The sequence below is a fragment of the Ilyonectria robusta genome, assembly GCF_021365365.1.
Source record: "Ilyonectria robusta strain PMI_751 chromosome Unknown BGZ61scaffold_27, whole genome shotgun sequence".
Taxonomy (NCBI): Eukaryota; Fungi; Ascomycota; class Sordariomycetes; order Hypocreales; family Nectriaceae; genus Ilyonectria; species Ilyonectria robusta.
Window position 1 is genome coordinate 145366 of NW_025764461.1, and position 18253 is coordinate 163618.

The 18253-nt window shown below is 48.8% G+C and overlaps 4 protein-coding genes across 4 annotated transcripts; all 4 read left to right on the top strand.

Moving 5' to 3' along the window:
- Window positions 1-4201: 4201 nt before the first annotated feature.
- Window positions 4202-4571, top strand: BGZ61DRAFT_538120 (uncharacterized protein; the record flags this gene model as incomplete). Its single annotated transcript, XM_046254616.1, has 2 exons — window positions 4202-4445; window positions 4498-4571. The coding sequence occupies 2 exons, from the start codon at window positions 4202-4204 to the stop codon at window positions 4569-4571; spliced, it is 318 nt and encodes a 105-aa protein (XP_046097876.1).
- A 1747-nt stretch (window positions 4572-6318) lies between these two features.
- Window positions 6319-6970, top strand: BGZ61DRAFT_538121 (uncharacterized protein; the record flags this gene model as incomplete). The annotated part of the gene is made up of 2 exons (XM_046254617.1): window positions 6319-6369; window positions 6431-6970. 2 exons carry the CDS (start codon window positions 6319-6321, stop codon window positions 6968-6970), a joined length of 591 nt encoding a protein of 196 aa, XP_046097877.1.
- Window positions 6971-8672: 1702 nt separating this feature from the next.
- BGZ61DRAFT_522235 (ankyrin repeat-containing domain protein) lies at window positions 8673-12497 on the top strand (the record flags this gene model as incomplete). The annotated part of the gene is made up of 4 exons (XM_046252540.1): window positions 8673-8788; window positions 8837-9045; window positions 9104-9682; window positions 9737-12497. 4 exons carry the CDS (start codon window positions 8673-8675, stop codon window positions 12418-12420), a joined length of 3588 nt encoding a protein of 1195 aa, XP_046097878.1. The 3' UTR covers window positions 12421-12497.
- A 669-nt stretch (window positions 12498-13166) lies between these two features.
- Window positions 13167-17975, top strand: BGZ61DRAFT_538123 (uncharacterized protein; the record flags this gene model as incomplete). Its single annotated transcript, XM_046254618.1, has 7 exons — window positions 13167-13300; window positions 13350-14157; window positions 14217-15790; window positions 15847-16494; window positions 16548-17400; window positions 17456-17737; window positions 17793-17975. 7 exons carry the CDS (start codon window positions 13167-13169, stop codon window positions 17973-17975), a joined length of 4482 nt encoding a protein of 1493 aa, XP_046097879.1.
- Window positions 17976-18253: the final 278 nt, after the last annotated feature.

Below are 18253 nucleotides of genomic sequence, written 5' to 3' on the forward strand. Positions count from 1 at the left end.
GGCTCAAGGCTTATATTCTAGTGCTAAGAGAGTATATATATTAGTGTTGATAATTGAATAGTGTCGAATAGGTGTTGTTCGACGTATATAAAATAGCATATTATTAAGGAGTGTCAAATTGTGTTGAACGGAGCTCGTTTGATGTGTAGGTTGACTATACTGGTAATTGGTAAAGAAAATAGGTTAGGATAAGACTGTGCCTAGTCCCGAAAAGTGGGTATCTTACTGCCGGTTGTGACCGTCTGGTTCTAATACGGGCCGCGACACGCAAGTGATCGGAGGAGGTAGATAGCCTGTAAGTGATGCTAGTCTAGCAGCTTAAGGGTATTAATATAGACTTTAACCTTTTAATAAGTTACTTCGATTGAGTGATAGCTTTTATAAACTATATATTTAGGGGGAAATAGTTATAATTCAGTAACTTAACAACCTTAAGTTAGCCTTTAGCAGAAAGTTTATATTATTACTATATTTAGGTATTTAATGTAAACATCGGATAGCGGATAAATTATCACTTTATTACATAGCTAGTTAGTTTTATTATCCCTTGTGATGTAGAGGAAATATATTTTACTAATAAATAGCACTTTACTTAAGTCTAGCTTGAATATCCTTTCTATACCTCTTTCCTACTTAGATATAAAAGCAGAGGTGTGTCCTCTCTGTGCCTAAGGCCAAAAGTTCTCAGAAAGGGTCGAGCTCATCCAAGAACAAAGAGCCTAGGTCCCAAATCTGGGGACTAAGGAGGATGAGGCGTGCGCAAACGACTCAGAGCTGCCGCAGCACAAGATGAATCAAAGTGTGTGCAAGATGCTGCACCATGGGCCTGGGTACCCAACTAAGCTGTAGCCCCTATCGAGACATATTGGGCGACATGGCCAAAAGACCGAATCTGGGCAGATGGGTTCCATCTAGACCGCCCGATCGGCTTTTAATACCAGACGTCATGAGCACTCGTTGGCAAGACCGCGAGTCTCTTCCTCAAACAACATATCCCCGGCCTCCACGCCCCCAATCGGCAAGAACTGGCAGCTTAGCAACACCGCGAATACAATATGCACTCGGGCCCAACTGTCCGCAAGCGCCGTAGGGATGCGCCGCCCGCTGCAACTGCCTAGAGTCTCGGTGGCTAACTATGTTGTCATACCTCTCGAAGGCGTTGTTGCCAGAGGGTACAGAGGTCTTGGGTACCGGGTCATGTGTGTAAGAACTTCGCGTAGTCTTGCAAACAGTGACGTAACTTCGGTCAATGCCGCATGCGTGAAACAGCTCAGCACATCGTAGCTTGAGATGTTGCCAATACATTACAGGTACAACTGGCTCATCTTTCCCTTCAGAATATTGTGCTAGATAACGCCATATGTTGGTCTAATAGCACGCTGACGAGGCGTGGTCTATGACGCCAGCTCGTGGCAAAAGTTCTGAAACAAGCTCCTACTGCATGCGCATCGCGTGGAAAGTCGGCGTCCAGTGAATCTCGCCTCCAGTCATGGACGCCGTGACGACTGGTGTGTAATGCGCCATTCAATAGTTCCGTCTCATCAGTTTTCTCCATTGACCGCTATTCTGCGATTATAAAGCGATACTGAGGGGAGCTCGAAAGCGTTCCCCCTCGTGACTCGGTCCTCATAGCAGGGCGGCCGGTTTTGAGGCCCCCTAGGGAGTATGACGAAAGAATCAGCCCGAAGACGCACCCAGGCTATGTCTGCAAGATTATGACTCACCGACAGCAGTCCCTACGCCGCCATATGTGACCGCTTGCTGTTCATAGCCATGTTCGGAATGTGCCAAGCCAGGCTCTCACGAGTTGATGATGTCCATTGGGATGATCGGCTGCCGAAGATCCGAAGCATACCCCACCTTGTTCTTGGATTACGGCCATCTTGGTCCTCGTACTTCTGCAGGGAGGTCAAGACCAGCCAGCCACAAGCTGGTGTGGAAGGGACAAGTTTCCACACTGACCTGCTGGTCCATGATGCGATGCAATGACAAATTCAGACTGGCATTAGAAAAGAGGCTTCATTTTTAGTGGAATCCAACATCCGCTTTCAGACGCTCATGCGTCTTATCTTAACTGAGGCCCGAGACAATATTATTGGTTGTAGCTGGCTGTAAATATGACGAAATGTTGATTAGCACTGAAACACTGAGAATCACGCCATGCACCTCGCAGCAGTTGCCCGTGATTTGAGGAACATGTCAAGATACACCGCTTGCGCACTCGCCGTACTAATGAGCCAGCCTTTTACGCCAGTCAGAAAATGATCAGAAATGCTACAAACCATGAATTGAATACCTAGGCTGTTGAGAAGAGCTCATAATGCGAGACACTCAGTCGAAGCATTTCCATTCATACATCCAGAGCTCCTGTTAAACCCGGGGTACCGAAATCGTCACAGCCCTAGGTAGTCTCGGCTCGCTCCCGGCTCAGCCTAGTTTGGTTCATCCACTTACCGAAGATCAAGGTGCCGGCACTTGAGTAAAACCTGTGGAGACGGAGAGTCCTGTTCGCGGATGTAAGTGGTTGTTATGCAGGGGACAGAAAACGTGGTACCCCCAAACTGAGCCCCCATGCTTATCAAGTGATGGCGTCTCTTAAAGAATACTAGAAAAATCTCATAAGGAGAGATAGGTATACCAAGCAGCATGTCTCTGTTTTTTCCTCGTCTTTAAATGCAGTTATTCTGTAGGAACCCAATCCTGCGATAGGCGTGAAAGTGGCCATTGCAGTGTTGACAAGGCTTTTGGTATGCTATTTTTCCTGGCCACGGCATGGTTATCTTGCATTATCAAAGGGACAAGAGGACAAAGAGACATGGATACATGTACGGCGCTGGTAGTGTTCAGCCTACGTTCCGATTCCAATACCTGACCGGAGAACACCTTCCGGTAATATGCAATACTACTGAGACCAAGTACAAAAGTGGTATAGATCTTACATGTGGCTGATAGTTGCAAGCTGGGCTAAGGTCGAGGCTTTGATAGTGAATGCATATCGCCTGAAACAGTGCGAAGGGGTACGGACTCCGATGGAACGGTAAGGTTGCGGGGTTGATGCAGGAAGAAACCAAACTCCCATTGGAGCTGGGCCCAAGCCTTCTTTAAGTCTCGAACATTCTCTCCCAGCCTTATTCTCTTTCTCTGGCTTATTGGCCGTTGACTGAATAGATGTGGAAACTACTGTGGAAACTACTGCACAGGATATTCCGATTGAAGAGCAGCCTGCCTGTACCGACACCAGTACATGTTGTGGAGATGTCGGTAGAAAATTATTTCAACCTAGTGTTACATCCAGGGGAATTGCAAAGGATATGTCGGCACTGTACATGTCTTTGAGTGCGGAACTTATCTCAAATCTGTCTTCTCTCAGAGTGAGCAAGTTGCTGGCACAAGGTAAGAACAACACAGTTCTTTTCCACAACCCAAACATTTCCTGCCCAATGCTTTCACAGTTGCCCAATATCACTGTGGAATTTACATGTAGTCGCGTCGATGACGAGCATCTCCACTGGGGAGTAACGTGCCTGCCCGATACATGCGGTGGAGACGTGATCAAGAATTGTTCTAATCCAGGGTTACATTTGAAGAAAATGCAAGGGAGCTGACGGCATATCTCTTTGAGAGATGAAATGCCTGTCGAGTTGCCTGCCGCCATCAACGAGATGACAATGTGGCTTTCCAAACTCGAGCTGAAGTCAACCAACAACCCATGTCAGGTCTGGACAGAGTGGGGAGTGTCGATTGCAGACACATCGGCCGATGCTGAGGATCAAACGTGCCCCACGCGGTGCCTCCGAGACATTGAAGCAAAATGTCCATCAGAAGTTCAGGAGGAGGAAGTAGTGTCCTCAACGCCTTGTGGTGCTGTGGCGCGATCCTGCCGGCTACGTAAGGTCGCATTGAAGGCGGTCACGTTGGAAGCATGCCGGCAGGCAAGTTGGCGGTCAACCGTCTTGCAGTGCTCCATGGACAGAAAGACACGTAATGGAATACGCCTCTGATGCTATCAATCTGGAATGACTTCAGATGCTTGACATGCAGAACTATGACGCCAGACGAATGCCGGTCTACCTTGGAGCACTTGGCTTTTTAGTATAAATACAGTCCATGGCTACCCCCTTTCAAGCCAACTCATCATCTACCAACACCTACCCGCTTCAAAGACCTCTTTCAACCTGTTCAACTCACATCATCATTCAAAATGGCTCCAGTCGTTTTCACTACCAACAACACCACCATCTCTCTCGACTCTACCGTTGCGTCAGTCGACCTCGGCTTCCCCCAGGCCTATTCACTCAGCAACAACGACACTGAAAGCGCAGCCCCCCTTACTGGAACTTCCACAAGTATCATAGTCACTTACCTCAACAACACCCCGGAGCCCGTGACATACAATGTCACCCAGGGAGTCAACTTCACGCCGAACGCTACTGTGACAATCACCGGTAATTGAAGCAGTCCTCCGCAACTTGAATCGCAGCTGACAAAGTTTTCTAGACGGTGGCGCCAGTGGCAATACCCTTGTTGGCCTCGACGACCAAAACAACAAGGCTATCTGGACCAAGGCTTAAATTTAAACAATGCACACTTAAGAGCGAGCCCATGCCCCTTGTTGCGGAGGTTTGTCACCGGTGCCGGGTTCGGGTGAATTCGGATGAGGTTTTCCTTGCAGCAAACAAGATTGGCGTGGGGGACTGGGATTGGGCTTACGGGAAAGTTCTTTTTTACATTACTTTGCTTTGATCCGTCTTGTAATGACTAGCAGGTATGACATTTAGCTAAAAGAGAATTGACCCCCATCATGAAAGTAGAAAACATTGTATAATCGTGAGTCCTGGTTTAAGTATGGTTAATTCCACGTGATTTGCATTTTGTTGACCGGTGGCTCTTCAACTTTTATCAGATTACACTTGCGCCAGGACCAAAGATCTTCACTAACAAATAGGCGGAAAAAAAGAAGCAGAAATAGTCACACCAAGCTTAAGGGGACATAGAAGTCATCGCTTTTGGGATCTACATTGTAGTACATATTGCTTGACACGTGCTGCATAATTGTCGTAATCCAGGGCGTCATAGGCCTATCCGCACTATACGGTCTCGATTTCTAATGTCTCAGAGCCAGATAGCCACAGCGGCGGGCACACTTTCAGAGCCGCGTAACCGAAACACCGCCAAGAGCGAAAATTTTGGGGCTTTGAGGGTTGAAAAAGAAATACGATTCCTTAGTTGCCTTAAGACGCCACCCTGGTGATCCAAAGTCCCTTAAATCAAACCTCACTGAGCCTAATGACTGTTGCAATTGGGCGAGTAATCCAGCAAGTGGATAACGAAATGAATTGTGTCTTGAATTACTTCGTAGGTGTCCGACTTCGCAAGCCACTTTATGTACCTGTGTCTTGGCGGAGGCCGTGTACGGCTCTAGAGGCGTACAGCAGTTTCAGAGATACGCAGATCATTGAATCTTGAAGAGGAAATTAAAAGAGACCCCACGTAGTGTGTCACAGTTGACGTTTCACAGATAGGGCTGTGATGAGGGCTTAATAAGGCTTTGAAATGAGCGCGATTTAGCAACGCACGCCGACCTAAGGTAATTGAGACTAATCACCAAGACTCAGGATGGTTTGCCGATGGATGAGATCAACAAATCGGATTAGATGTAAGGTGATACCCATATTGTTTATTGGGATCCTAAGCCAACAAAGCCGCTGCCATCTCTCCATAGGGCTTTACGACGCGGTTGGATGTACAGTCCACCGCTTCACCGCTCCCGGGAATAATGTCTCGCGTTAAGAGAGCTGCCTATAAACCTCACACAAGGTCGTATAGGATGCAAGACGGCTTGCTCTGCATATGGATCAAGTACCTTTGTGCTGTTGAAACAAGGCCAAGACCCCCAGCCCCGAATACAGGGTATACCAGGGCCGAGTGATTGGCTATTATAATGCATTTGTGCAGAGCCGACCGCCGGCTGAGTATTCTAAGTGTTCGAGATCGGTTAAATTGTGCCAAGGCAAATGCCGTGCTAGCATAGCTACGGAGTGGACCTCGGATGGGATTCGTGCCTGCAGAAGCCATATGATGTGGGCGTGGAGGCAGAGCCGCCATTTTGTTATTGCTGGCTACGATTGAGTGGGGAGGCATCTCAGTTGTGCAGGAGAGCTTTTTGCTCGGCTCATTAGCTAGTAAGTTGAGGCGCTTTAACATGCCTTCCTTGGTATATAAGGAAGGAAGAGTTCTATCACAGCTACGACATCACCCCCTTCATCATCCAGATTAGTCCTCAACATTCGTTCTTAGGGAATCTGTTTAGTAGCAAAGATGGTCCGGCTGCTCTCATCCGGTCTTGCCCTGTTGGCGCACAACCAGATGGTCAGTCGCCCGAGCCGATTACCTAGGTCCGGGAGACTATCTTGGCGACATCGATGTCAAGGACACCGGAAGGTGTCTGCCATCCAAGACTGTGGTGACGTGTTCACCTTTCATCGCAACCGGAAACATAGGTCAGTCCAATGAAGCTGCCGATGCTTTCTTGAAGCAGCTCTCCCCCTTCGACACGGCGGTTCCCGCCCATGCTTGTTTCCACCACGACACGAACGGCACGCGGGCACAGATCTGCAACCGGTCGGACAGGGAATTCAAACCCTTGGTTGATCAAATACATACTGCCCTGGACGTAATTCTGGCGCACTGTGCCTCATACGACGGCACTGGTAACATCCTGACGCCCGGCGGACTGTACGTCATGATCGAGAGGTCTGGCGTCGCCGTCGTTACGGATGTCCTAGAGCTCACTAAGAGAAAAGAGTGCGTGAAGAGGGGTTCTGCTGAAATCACAGAATGCGACGCTCCAATCTGCGATCCCAAATACAGGATGAATGAGAAAGGCGATTGTATTCATCTGGGTAACCAAAATAGCGAGGTGTATTGCGAGGTGAGGGGCTACAAGTACTATGGACCCGAAAATACCTGAAAGAGGAGTTTTGTCCGGTAAGTCTTGACTACTGCATTCCCATCTAAGATCTTCTAACGCGACTCATAGGGACATGACTGCTATCTAGAACGCGGTGTATTGTTCAGTTACGAGGAGAGCTTCTCCATTAACCTTGGTGCGTCCGCAGGGGACATTGGCGCGGTCTCAGCTGGTGTCGGATGGAGCTGGTCCACTTCGCATGGCACATCGTCGACGCAAGGCGTAGTTTTCGGGGAAGGCAAATGTGGTTTCTGGACCTATGCTGCCGTCAATGCTGTATCATGTGGAACACTGTCGCGCTACAGAGGCTTTTCCGTGCTTGGCATACTCCCTTGTAAGTGAGCTGTCCCCTCAGTGTCGATTGATCGTTCCCCAATACTAGCCATCCTCATACTCATGTAGAGGTCGAAACAGCGCTGACGTGTTGAAAAGCTGTGTGTGGAAAGCATCTCACTGGTCCAGTCGTCAAGCCGATACACAATGTCTGCTCGGAGAATATCACAACCATCTCTGGTAGCGATAAGCCCGACATCGTGGTGATTCCGTGGTACTCGACGTGTGATACTCGCAAACCGCTTCCCTTTAAGGACCAATCTAAAGCGTTGAAAGATATTTATGGATCAGGGCTGAACAACCCGGACTCTTGCCCAAATTAGCATGCGCCAGAGGAAGCAGAGTGCTGGCAATGTTAGTGTGATAGAGCCGCAGGCCTTGCCGTCTATCCCTGTCAGGCCTTTGAGCTTTATCGAGAATCACCAGATAGATCAAAGAGATGTAGTAGTAGCAATCAATCCGCACGTACACGCGACACCTTACCCGGCACTAGAAGACCCTCCCACCTTAAGTTCCCCATTTCCTGCACTAATTATTTCAACATCAATTTCTCCGTTCCGTTGCAGTATCAGCATGTTTTCTCCGTCCAAGAATCTCGATGTAGGTCCTAACACGGCCTTGTACCACTTTTTGGACGCGTCAAGTTTTCCACGCACCTCGAGGCTGAGGGACATGCTACACGCTGTGTGCATAGCGTCGCGGGGTCGCTAGATCCCAGCAGATAATGCCGTACCATCAACACCTTCGGCAACTCATTCTCTGCCTCGTTCAGGTCTCACGTTGTTAGAGAAGAAGATCAACATTATGTTGCGTGATTTGGGTTCCACAGTCACCATTTTACAAGGATGCACAACGTGGAACGCTGTTTCTTCCTGTGAGCTGCTAACAATATTGCCTGACGCCACAGTTTGGAGCCCGATGACCAAAAGAACCCCCCTCCGGGCGTTGCCGGTCAGATTACGCCCACTGGGTTGGACAAGTTTGAGCCAAGGCGCATAAGGTACGTCATCAGCTTAGCATGTGCAGGGCGTTCCCCTCTGTTGGTTGGCTTGAGACTGTCGCCTCACTTTCACTCGGGATTGCCTTGCATGCGGCTGAATTGCACATTTACCAGCCAAAAGTTCGCGGACAAGGCCGCCACTTCTGTTGGTTGCCAAAAGAACCGGCCCGTCGTTTTTCCCCAACAGAATGAGAATGTACTTACTTCCCGCGTAGAACTTTGGCTCATAAATAAACCAGCTTATTCCCAGGGAGAATAGGCGAGCCATCAAAACCCCTAAGCCTTTCCTACTCGACACGACTCTTTCAATTTTCCGAAATCTACCATCAATCACGTTCCTGGTGCATTCGCGCTGACTTTTCGGTCGCCATGTCCATCAACTGGGACACATACAAGCCCGACATCACCAGGTTGTACATCAATGGGAACAAGACTGCTGAAGAGACAATTGAGTATCTCAACGAAAAGCATGGAGCTGGCATCACGTAAGTACTAAAAGCCCTCGAAGTCTCATATTCTAACAACCATAAAAGGATCAGAAAGTTCAAATCAGAGTTCGGGAGCCTGAAGAAGCTCCAGGCCAAAGAATGGCGGGCGATCTTTCAAGAGATCCGCAAACGGAAGGCTGGCGGCAAAGATTCTGAAGTGTACTTATGTGGTCGACGGCTTAATCAGAGTCGTGTGGACAGGGCCAAGCGACGATACGACAAGGGTACTGATGCCGGACGGTCTGCGAGCACATGTATATGAACCCTTTACCACGCTATTTCGGTTAATACTTAGCTAACGGTTGGGAACAGTTGACCACAGTCGCATCGAAATCAGAAGCCCGGCAGCACAAAATTCGGAAACAATCATCGAGGCAAGTTTTGACGCCGTACGCGCCTCCACAGACCATGGAAACCAGAAAGGCGTTCGTCAAGGGATTCGACCAACACCGGCCCACAATGCGGAACTGGCTGCTGTACGCGTATCTGGGGACACAACTACAGCCCAGAAAGCCGACGAAGAAAGGTTGCCGCGGGTATCTGCGGATGGCAGGTACATTGACGACGTGGATATTCACGAAATTTCCTATGATTTTAGTACTCCTACTTTGGACAACGACTTCATTCACGACCTGACTGATACTCCACACGTTGACATGCCTGATGTGAAGGAAATATCAGACCGAAGCTTAATTCCTTTCCTGTCCCAGAGCACAATTCCGACGCAAGATACGACTTGTTCAATTTTCAACCTCAATCATCAAGCCCCGCGTCATCACCGACGGTTTACCTCACCACAGGCGGCCATCTCCGTTAGAATAGCCCCATCATTCTTCAATGTTGTACCTGGCTGCTCGACAAAATTCTTACAACCCTTCTGGAACTCAAAAGGTATTTATTACCCCTGAGACCATTGCTGTACGCGGTTCACTTACAAACAAACAGGCATCTCTAATATCTTTCCCGAACTCCAAGACACAAGATACTGTGTCAGGATAAGCAGCCGCCAATCCCATTCGAGGGCAATGTTGGGCAAGGTTGGGTGGATTTCATCGCGCCTAGCCGACACGGATCCTACACTACGCGTGCTGCATCCTGCTGAAAGCGTTCTCGAAAACATTGTCTTCAACTCGAACTCGGGTGGCATACCAAGCCGCGAAGTCTGGCCATCTATGAATATGGACCAGAAGTCTATCTATCAAATCTTCACCGTCATCCTATACGTCGTCTCCAATAATCATCTGCAGACTCATACAATCGGAGCTTTCATCACTTCGGTCATCTCCAGCAGATACTTTGGCCAGTTATCGAACTTTTTGAAAGACTGTGTGTCTGGATCATGTGAAGCTCGTGTCTTCATAGTCAAGGCTCTGCAAGCAGCTATTCCCACCAGTGTGAATGTTTTTCTACCTCGAAGCAGCTTGTTCAAGACACACCCTGATGAGTCTTTTCAACTCCTTCTAGCATTGGATGAAAGTATGGTATTGGGTTCTCTGGGTATTGACCTGCTTATCACCGCGGCAGACTCCGATCACTTGGCTGCAGTTCAAACGCTAGTTGCTCAAGGAGTTGATGTGAACGGAGTCAATGATCGGTTTGACTGTGACAGTCAGGATGCATCATGGACTCCACTGAGCCGGGCTGCAGTGCACGGTTCCCTAGAACTGGTGAGATTCCTTGTCGAGTCTGGCGCAAAAGTCAACACCCAGCTCCACGGAATCTACACAAGGGAAACCGCACTTACACTAGCTGTGAAAAAACGAAGGGTCGAGATAGTGTCTGCTCTCTTGGCTGGAGTAGCAACCATCAGTCTCCACCCCAAGACTTTGCGAGATACCAAGGTGAATTCACCAGGCATATATCAGTTGCTATTGGGCAAGCTGGAAGGTGCCGAGGCTGAAACGTTGCGTATAGTTGAAGCAGCAGCGGGAGGGGCGGAGAATCTTTCCCAGTTTCTTCTTGCTCGAAACATTGTCGAAGATGAAGTGCTTGAGTGTGGATTGCACCATGCAGTTGTCGGGTGCAATGTGAGAGCTGTGAGGACATTGTTACGCCGTGGAGTAGATCCCATGGCCCGAAAGTACCGCAAACTGACCCAATTTGCGAATCCGAATGCCGAAGACGAATTGGGCGGTGTTGAGTTTGATGGAAACAGCCTCGTTCTCCTGGCAGCTAAAGGGCTCACAGAAGAAGATGACCAGATGCAATATATCCTTTACCTCCTAGTAAAGGCTGGAGCACGACTGGAAATGAAGACGATCAAACGAATCCAGGATGAAGCGCTGCGAGAAGTATATTTTGACTTCTGTACTACTCTATTCAGTGCAGGACACGATTTGTCTTGGATTGGCTTAGAAGTGCTGAGAGATGCAGCCCAGTATGGGGACTTTTACAAGTGTAGGGCTTTGCTCGACATGGAGGTACCAATTGATGCCTATGGATCGCGTGGGCTGAGCAGTTTGCAGACTGCGGCACTCGCAGGCCACCTTATCCTAGTGCAGTATCTGCTGGACCGCGGTGCAAATGTCAACTTGCCTGCGTACCATCATGGTGGACGCACAGCTCTGCAGGCTGCAGTCAGCGAAGGCTACTCGGACGTCATTGACTGTTTGCTGGACGCTGGTGCTGACGTCGCAGCACCTGCCGCTGAGACTGACGGTCTAACTGTGTTGGAAGCCGCTACTCTTGCTCGCCACCGGTCTCCGCCATCGACGGTCATTTTCAAAAAGCTGCTTGCACATGGGGCTCCAGTCAATCGTCCCAATGACGAGCCCGGCCAGGTTCTGCATGGACTTATTCAAGAATCCAAATTCGAGTGTCTCAAACTGGCGCTACGAGCAGGCGCAAGAATTGAGGACCGATGTCTGGTTAACCTCTTCGAGCCAAGGAGGTCAATGTTGACACCACTGCAATTCGCCGCGCATCGTCTCGATGAACAAGCTATCCAACTCCTTCTTGAGCATGGGGCGGATGTTAATGCTCTTGCTATCGATGGACACACTGCTCTTCAGTGCGCACTATCGCCGCACATAAGGAACCCCAATGAGAATTTCAACCTCGAGTTACAGGCTGAGATTGTCCAACTTCTCTTGGATAATGAAGCAAATGCCAACGCCCCGGCCAGCCCCAACTTTGGTCGTACCGCTCTACAAGTGGCAGCATCATACCAGCATGCCAGCCCTTATCTCGTGGATCTTCTTCTACAGCGTGACGCAGATGTCAACGCCGAGCCTGCGATGCGTGGTGGGGTTACAGCCATCCAGGGTGCTGCAATCAATGGAAACCCACAGATTGCGCTCATGCTGCTAGATCACGGGGCCAACATCAATGCCCCTGCAGCCCCAGAGGAGGGTCGTACAGCTGTTGAGGGTGCGGCCGAGCATGGGCGGCTGGAAATGGTTCGCCTGCTTCTCCGTAGTGGTGCTCTCCCGGATCCAGTTACAGGATTCTCAACTGCTATTGCCTTCGCTAAAGCACAAAACCACTGGGCTGTAGCAGATCTATTGGAGGAGAGCCAGAATGCCTTTGATCCTTTTTCTTTGTCCTTTTGCGACTCGTTGAACTGGTCTGATCAAGTCAGCCAAGACCTAGGGATGGGGTTTATTGACAATGAACCCCCGATCTTCTAAATTCGATGGTCAAGGCGATTTCGGTACACCAAATATGAAATAATTCCTTCTGCGTCGTTGTCAATGCTTTTATCTTGAGTATCGTTGATCATATCTTGTTAAATCCACTCGATTCTCGCCTCCAGGTCTGACAAAGCCGAGGTTATCGATGTACTGAGAGTTTGTTGGGGTCGTTTACTTTGACAGCATGCTGCAGTTGTGACAGGGATATATGCCAATAAAATTTAATTCCTATGTGATTCCGATACCAGCTCGGCACTGTATTTATATAAGACTCCCAATCCTCGTCTGGGTTACAATTACTCCAGAGATTTGTTTTCGGCTTAACTTCGCACCGGCTCCGGCGTTGCTAGGAGAGTGTCAGCCCGCAATGGGCCTGATCAGGGGTGAACACGTCACGACCAACAGACCATGCTAGGTGGCCTACTCCGTAAGATCCCGCAGAATCCATTTTAGAAAAGAACGCCCGACACAGCCCCAATAACCTGCACCTCGTTTGTTTACCCGGGCGGCTAAGCCCAACCACAGCCAATGAGTGTGAGAGCTCTGGATAGATCCGAAACTGTTGTTGGTTTTGCAGCCAACACAGCAAACTCATGTCTCAAGAAGAAGAGAAAAAGCCTCAGCCGCACCAGCAGATTTCTCACGAAACTTCACAATCATCACAATTTTCTCTTGGACTAATTGTGGATGAACTTAGCTTCACCTTTGTTTCCTCTTCATACAGCCCAAAATCGCATTCCAGGATGACTGGCATTGCAAAATCCAAAGCACAAGCCGAGTTCAAGATCGAATGCCTCCGAAAGGAAAGAGGCGTCGATGGACGAGAACAAAACAGGCATGACTTTGCAACGTCTACGCTAAACAATCTCCTAGAAATGTGTGAATCATCATCGGATCCATGAGGGGGAAATACTAATGCTTGACAGGACTTCGGATCAACTTTACCAAAACAGTTCCCATTTTCTGCTTGAACTCATTCAAAATGCAGATGACAATACATTCCCGTCCCAAGTGACCCCTACCCTCAGTTTCACTCTGTCCTCAGTACTGGGATCCCAACATCTCCGCGCCGACTGCAACGAGGTCGGCTTTACATTCCAGGATATGGACTCCATATGCGGGGCTGCGAAAAGCACCAAGAAACATGTCACGGGGGCCAAGAGGGGCTACATTGGGGAGAAGGGGATTGGGTTCAAGTCAGTGTTCAAGGTAGCCGACGTCGTCAACATTTCCAGTGGCTACTACGAATTCAAGTTTGACAGGCACAAATTTCTGGGCATGATTCTACCAATTCTCTCGCCTTTTCCAAGCGGCGAACGTCTTTTGAACCACACTCAGTTCATGCTACATCTGCGGGCCGCCGAGGACTTCAACAGGATCCAGAATGACCTGCACAGCGTCGAGCCCCAACTCTTGATATTCCTGAGAAAGATCCGGGAATTGAACATCCAAACGAGCCACATCAAAACGAGATACCACGTTGATAGCGACGCATCTAATGCTATATTGGGTGAGATAGCAACCATCTCGACCCAGCGATCTAACGACGCAGCAGAGGAGAGGAAATATCTTGTCAGGCGACGAGATGCCAGAGGGCTGCCGACAGATCCTCGTCGACAAGGTGTCACGACATCAGAAGTGGTGCTTGCATTTCCTATCAACAATTCCGACAATGAGGTCATTAGTACGCAGAAAGCTTTTGCATTTTTGCCGATTGACGATTTTGGCTTCAAGGTTAGAGGGACTCGCTGAAGAAAAACCAAGGCGCAATTGCTGACGGATTTAATATCTAGTTCCTGATCCATGCCGACTTTCTGCTTGTTGCCAGTCGGGAGGGCCTTGATTATGACTCCACATGGAATCTGGCCCTTCGGGATGCGATCCAACAAGCCTTCGTAACGGCTATCAAACGATTTGTTGATATGCCCACAGGTCAATTCGGGCTAGGGCTGCGATATGGATGGCCGAAATACATCAAACATCGCCAAAACTCACAGAACTTTTGGAACAACTTAGCTCAGGCTATCTTGCACAACCTCCGTGGGCAACAAATCCTCGAATCGCGAAATGAATGCAGCTACCATCGGCCCAACGAGCTACGTTTCCTGCCCACCGAGTTCCGATATCAAGGCAATGCGATTTTTGAAAGCTTTCATCTGCGGCAAGCGCATTTATCGTTTAATTACGATCACGTTTTTGATGAACTTTCACTTCTTGGTGTCCAACAAACCAGCGTTGAAGACTTGGTAGACGAGTTCTCGATTTGGATTGCGGAATACGGGGTTTCTGGGTTGAGCGCCAGGTCCATGAAATGGCATCAGACAGTTGCTTCCATTTTTTCCGACCAGGTACAACTGAAGAACACTCTCTCGGGACTTCCAATCATTCCTCTTAGAGATGGGTCCTGGGTGAGTGCGAACACGCCCAATCTTTATCTGCGGGCTGAGACTGGCGACGAATATGTTCCCGCCTCCATCGACATATCAATTGTGGACGAAGCTGCATCAAGTGACCCTGTGAGGAGGCGCTTCTACCAATTCTTGGGCATCAAAATCTACACTCCAAGGCTAGTTTGCAACTTGATCTTGGAACTACATAGCGGACACCCTTCGAGCGTCGCAAACCGCACACCGGGAGATTTGGTCATGGATGCGGCTTATCTGTTCAAACATAGGAACCTACTCGAGAGAGAAGGCGCTCCTCAGATGTACTTCCTCGTCAAGAACCAAGGGAACCATTCGCGGCGCAGCAGTCAGGTTTATGTTGTCGACCACGCTTCCGTGCCTAGTCTGATCGACAAGTACAAGGACACGCCCGGAAACCCATTTTACATCCTGGACGAAGAATATGGAAACTTCTATGCCGAAGATGAGGTCACCAAAAGGGCATTCTATAAGTGGCTCTTACAATCAGAACACATCTCCACAGTTCCAATCCTGATTCAAAATCACCACCTGACTGCAGAATGGACATTTTTGCAGAAACGGGATGTGATAGATCTTTTGCTGGTCGTTGAGCAAGTTTGCAAGAATAGTGCCATTCCACCACAGCTTTCACAGTCCGTCCCGGAGCTTCAGGTAGGATGCCGCGACGGTGATGGTAGGTGTCAAACACTCGCCGACTTGGCCGTTCCGACCAAGGATCTTTTGCGAGCATGTCCACATATCGCCTTCGCCAAATTACCAAACCCAGAGAAATGGAAGTTTCTGGAGAGGTTTGGCATTCCTGCCACTCCAAATACCACAGCAAGATTGCGAGAGCTTAATGCTTTGGCTGATCTCCCCATTCACTTGGTCGATAAGAACACGGTCCACGAGTGCTACCGTGGGCTGAGCCGAAGCCCAGAACAGCATAAGCGGATTATCTTGTGAGATTCATAGGCTATTCACAGCTTATTCTTAAGATACTAACTGTCAATCACAGGGAAGCGTTCATGTCCAAACCTTTGGTGTTTATAGTCCGACCACAGCCCCAATGGGTAAAACGTAGCTCATGCGTGTGGAATGCACCTCCAGTACTGAAGCAGGTTACGAGGCTCATCACTCGATATAGCGACTGTCAGAAACTATTTTGTGATTATCTTGGTGTTGAGTCGGCCAATATCAAGGACGTTGTGGATGAGCTTTGCACCATATCCGAAGGGCCTTCTGAAGGCATAGTACAGCGGTGTGAAGAGCTTTTGACGACACTGAAAGGGTTTCTCACACCAGAATCCGAGTTTACAGCGACGCAATTCTTGCGCGTCAGACATGCCAGGGTCTTCCCTGTCTTGAATGCCGAGCATCTCACCCATCCGGTTTCCGAATCCGAGGTCCATCTCAAATCCCTACGAGATCCGGATTGGTACATCCCCGACCTGTTGACGTTGGAGCTTGCCTTTCGAGGCAAGGTTAATCTTCTCAAATTCTCTGTCAAATCAGTAACTGGTCTCGAATCAGTATTCTCGAAGTTGAGATGCCAAAACTTGTATCTGTCCTACGTTGTCGAAGAAACCGTCAAGCCACAAGGTCTGGAAGTCCGCGACTTGATGAGAGAGCAAGACCTTATGGCACGATTGCCGTACATTTCAAGGTATACCCTCCGGTGAATCCCTCGTCCCAGCATCCTTTTCTTATATATCATAGTTTGGAGACGATGGCTAGCGCCAGATCCAGTCAGAACTCGAAAACTATACGTGCCTGGTCCGTCCCATCCGTTGTCATTACCAGGCGCCTGGATTCCATTGAAATCGAAGAGGACAACGAGTTGGTGACGTTTAAAGAAGACCTTTCTTTCACGGATATTTATTTTCGTGCGGTAATAAGCCCATCAAATCAACCCAATGTCATCTTCAAACTGGCAGATTTCTTCTCACGACAGTACGCTGTGAAGAGCGAAGACATGAATCTCTTCATTCTGTTGTTGAATACCCCACTTGACAACCTAAACAGTACCATGGCCCAGCACAACCGATTTATCCCAGATGGGGGGATGCTCGACTGTGAATCGTTTAATCAGAGAGCCGTCAATCAGCCAGAGTCAGGACCAATGGATTTTCTCAGGAATCAACGCAGTGAAGTATCCGAAAGGGTCCAAGAAGACCCCGACTGCGTGATGATTACAACAGAAGCTATTGAGCCGAATCAGATGCCCGGCTCCAGCGACTTGATCAATTTCCAACATCGTCTACGGCAGTTGGTCCCCTCTTTCGAATCGAGGTCCCGGAGCATTGCGAACAGCGCCAGGAACTTTCGAATATCAAAACATCACATCGTGCGTGGGTCTGACACGCGAAGGACAAGCGAGAGGCTTCAGCGGATGCTAGATTCTGCCCCAGGAAATTCAGTATCATCTATTATCTCTCTACTGACAGAGAGAAATTTGCCATCTTTCGTTGCAGGCTCTGGTGGAAATGACGAACCGTCTCTAGAATTGCCTGTCACTCCAAGCGCTCAGCAGGTTCGAACGAGGCAGATTGGTTTCTTGGGAGAAGTTTTCGTATTTCACCCCTGTCCACATTTGTTCGCCATGTCCTTCTAACCCCATATTACAGATCCACAAGCTATTCGAGAACCAGATCAGTGGCTGGTCCCACGAACAATGGACTAGCAAACTACGTGTGGAGAATGGGCACCCGCGCTTCACAGAGCTGGAACGGAATTTCGCCGACTTTACTTATACCGATGATTCCGGTCAAATGAAGGCGTATTTCCAAAATGCCGGCGTGGATCAAGCCGCACGATGGTCTAATGACACTACATACCATTTGGAGGTCAAGACCACCACAGGTTCCTGCAATCAGCCTTTCTTTGTGAGCCAAAATCAAGTCAATATGGTATAACTTATACAAGATCAGAGGCGTTAGAGGGTTAGAGCTGACAGTTCTACAGATGCGGAAATTTGACAAGGATCCCGGGAATGCATACATTCTTCTTCGAGTTTTTGACGTCGATGGCGATAACCCGGGTCTCAAGATTTATCCGAGTCCTTGGGGCCTTGGTTTAACTGGCATTCTTGGCTTCTCCGCACCTGGTGGGTATGAAGTACTTGAAGTACGGCAAATACCTCTGTGAAAGGTAGTAGCTGGGAGGAAAGACAACTGGAAATCCGAACCAGACCACCCACAAGCAGCCTTGGCAACAACAGTACGGTGGTGCATCCACAAAAGGAAGTTGCGCTAAGATCTAGAATGATAAGAACATATCAAGTGGAACATAAATATTGCTGATTGTGCCGTTCGAGCGATGTGTCAGTGAATGTTTCGTGGTGAGAGTCCAAACCGACCCTCTATCCAATAACCTGTAAATTCGCTACTACGGTCAGAAAAGACAATTGAAGGAGAGCGCGTGGC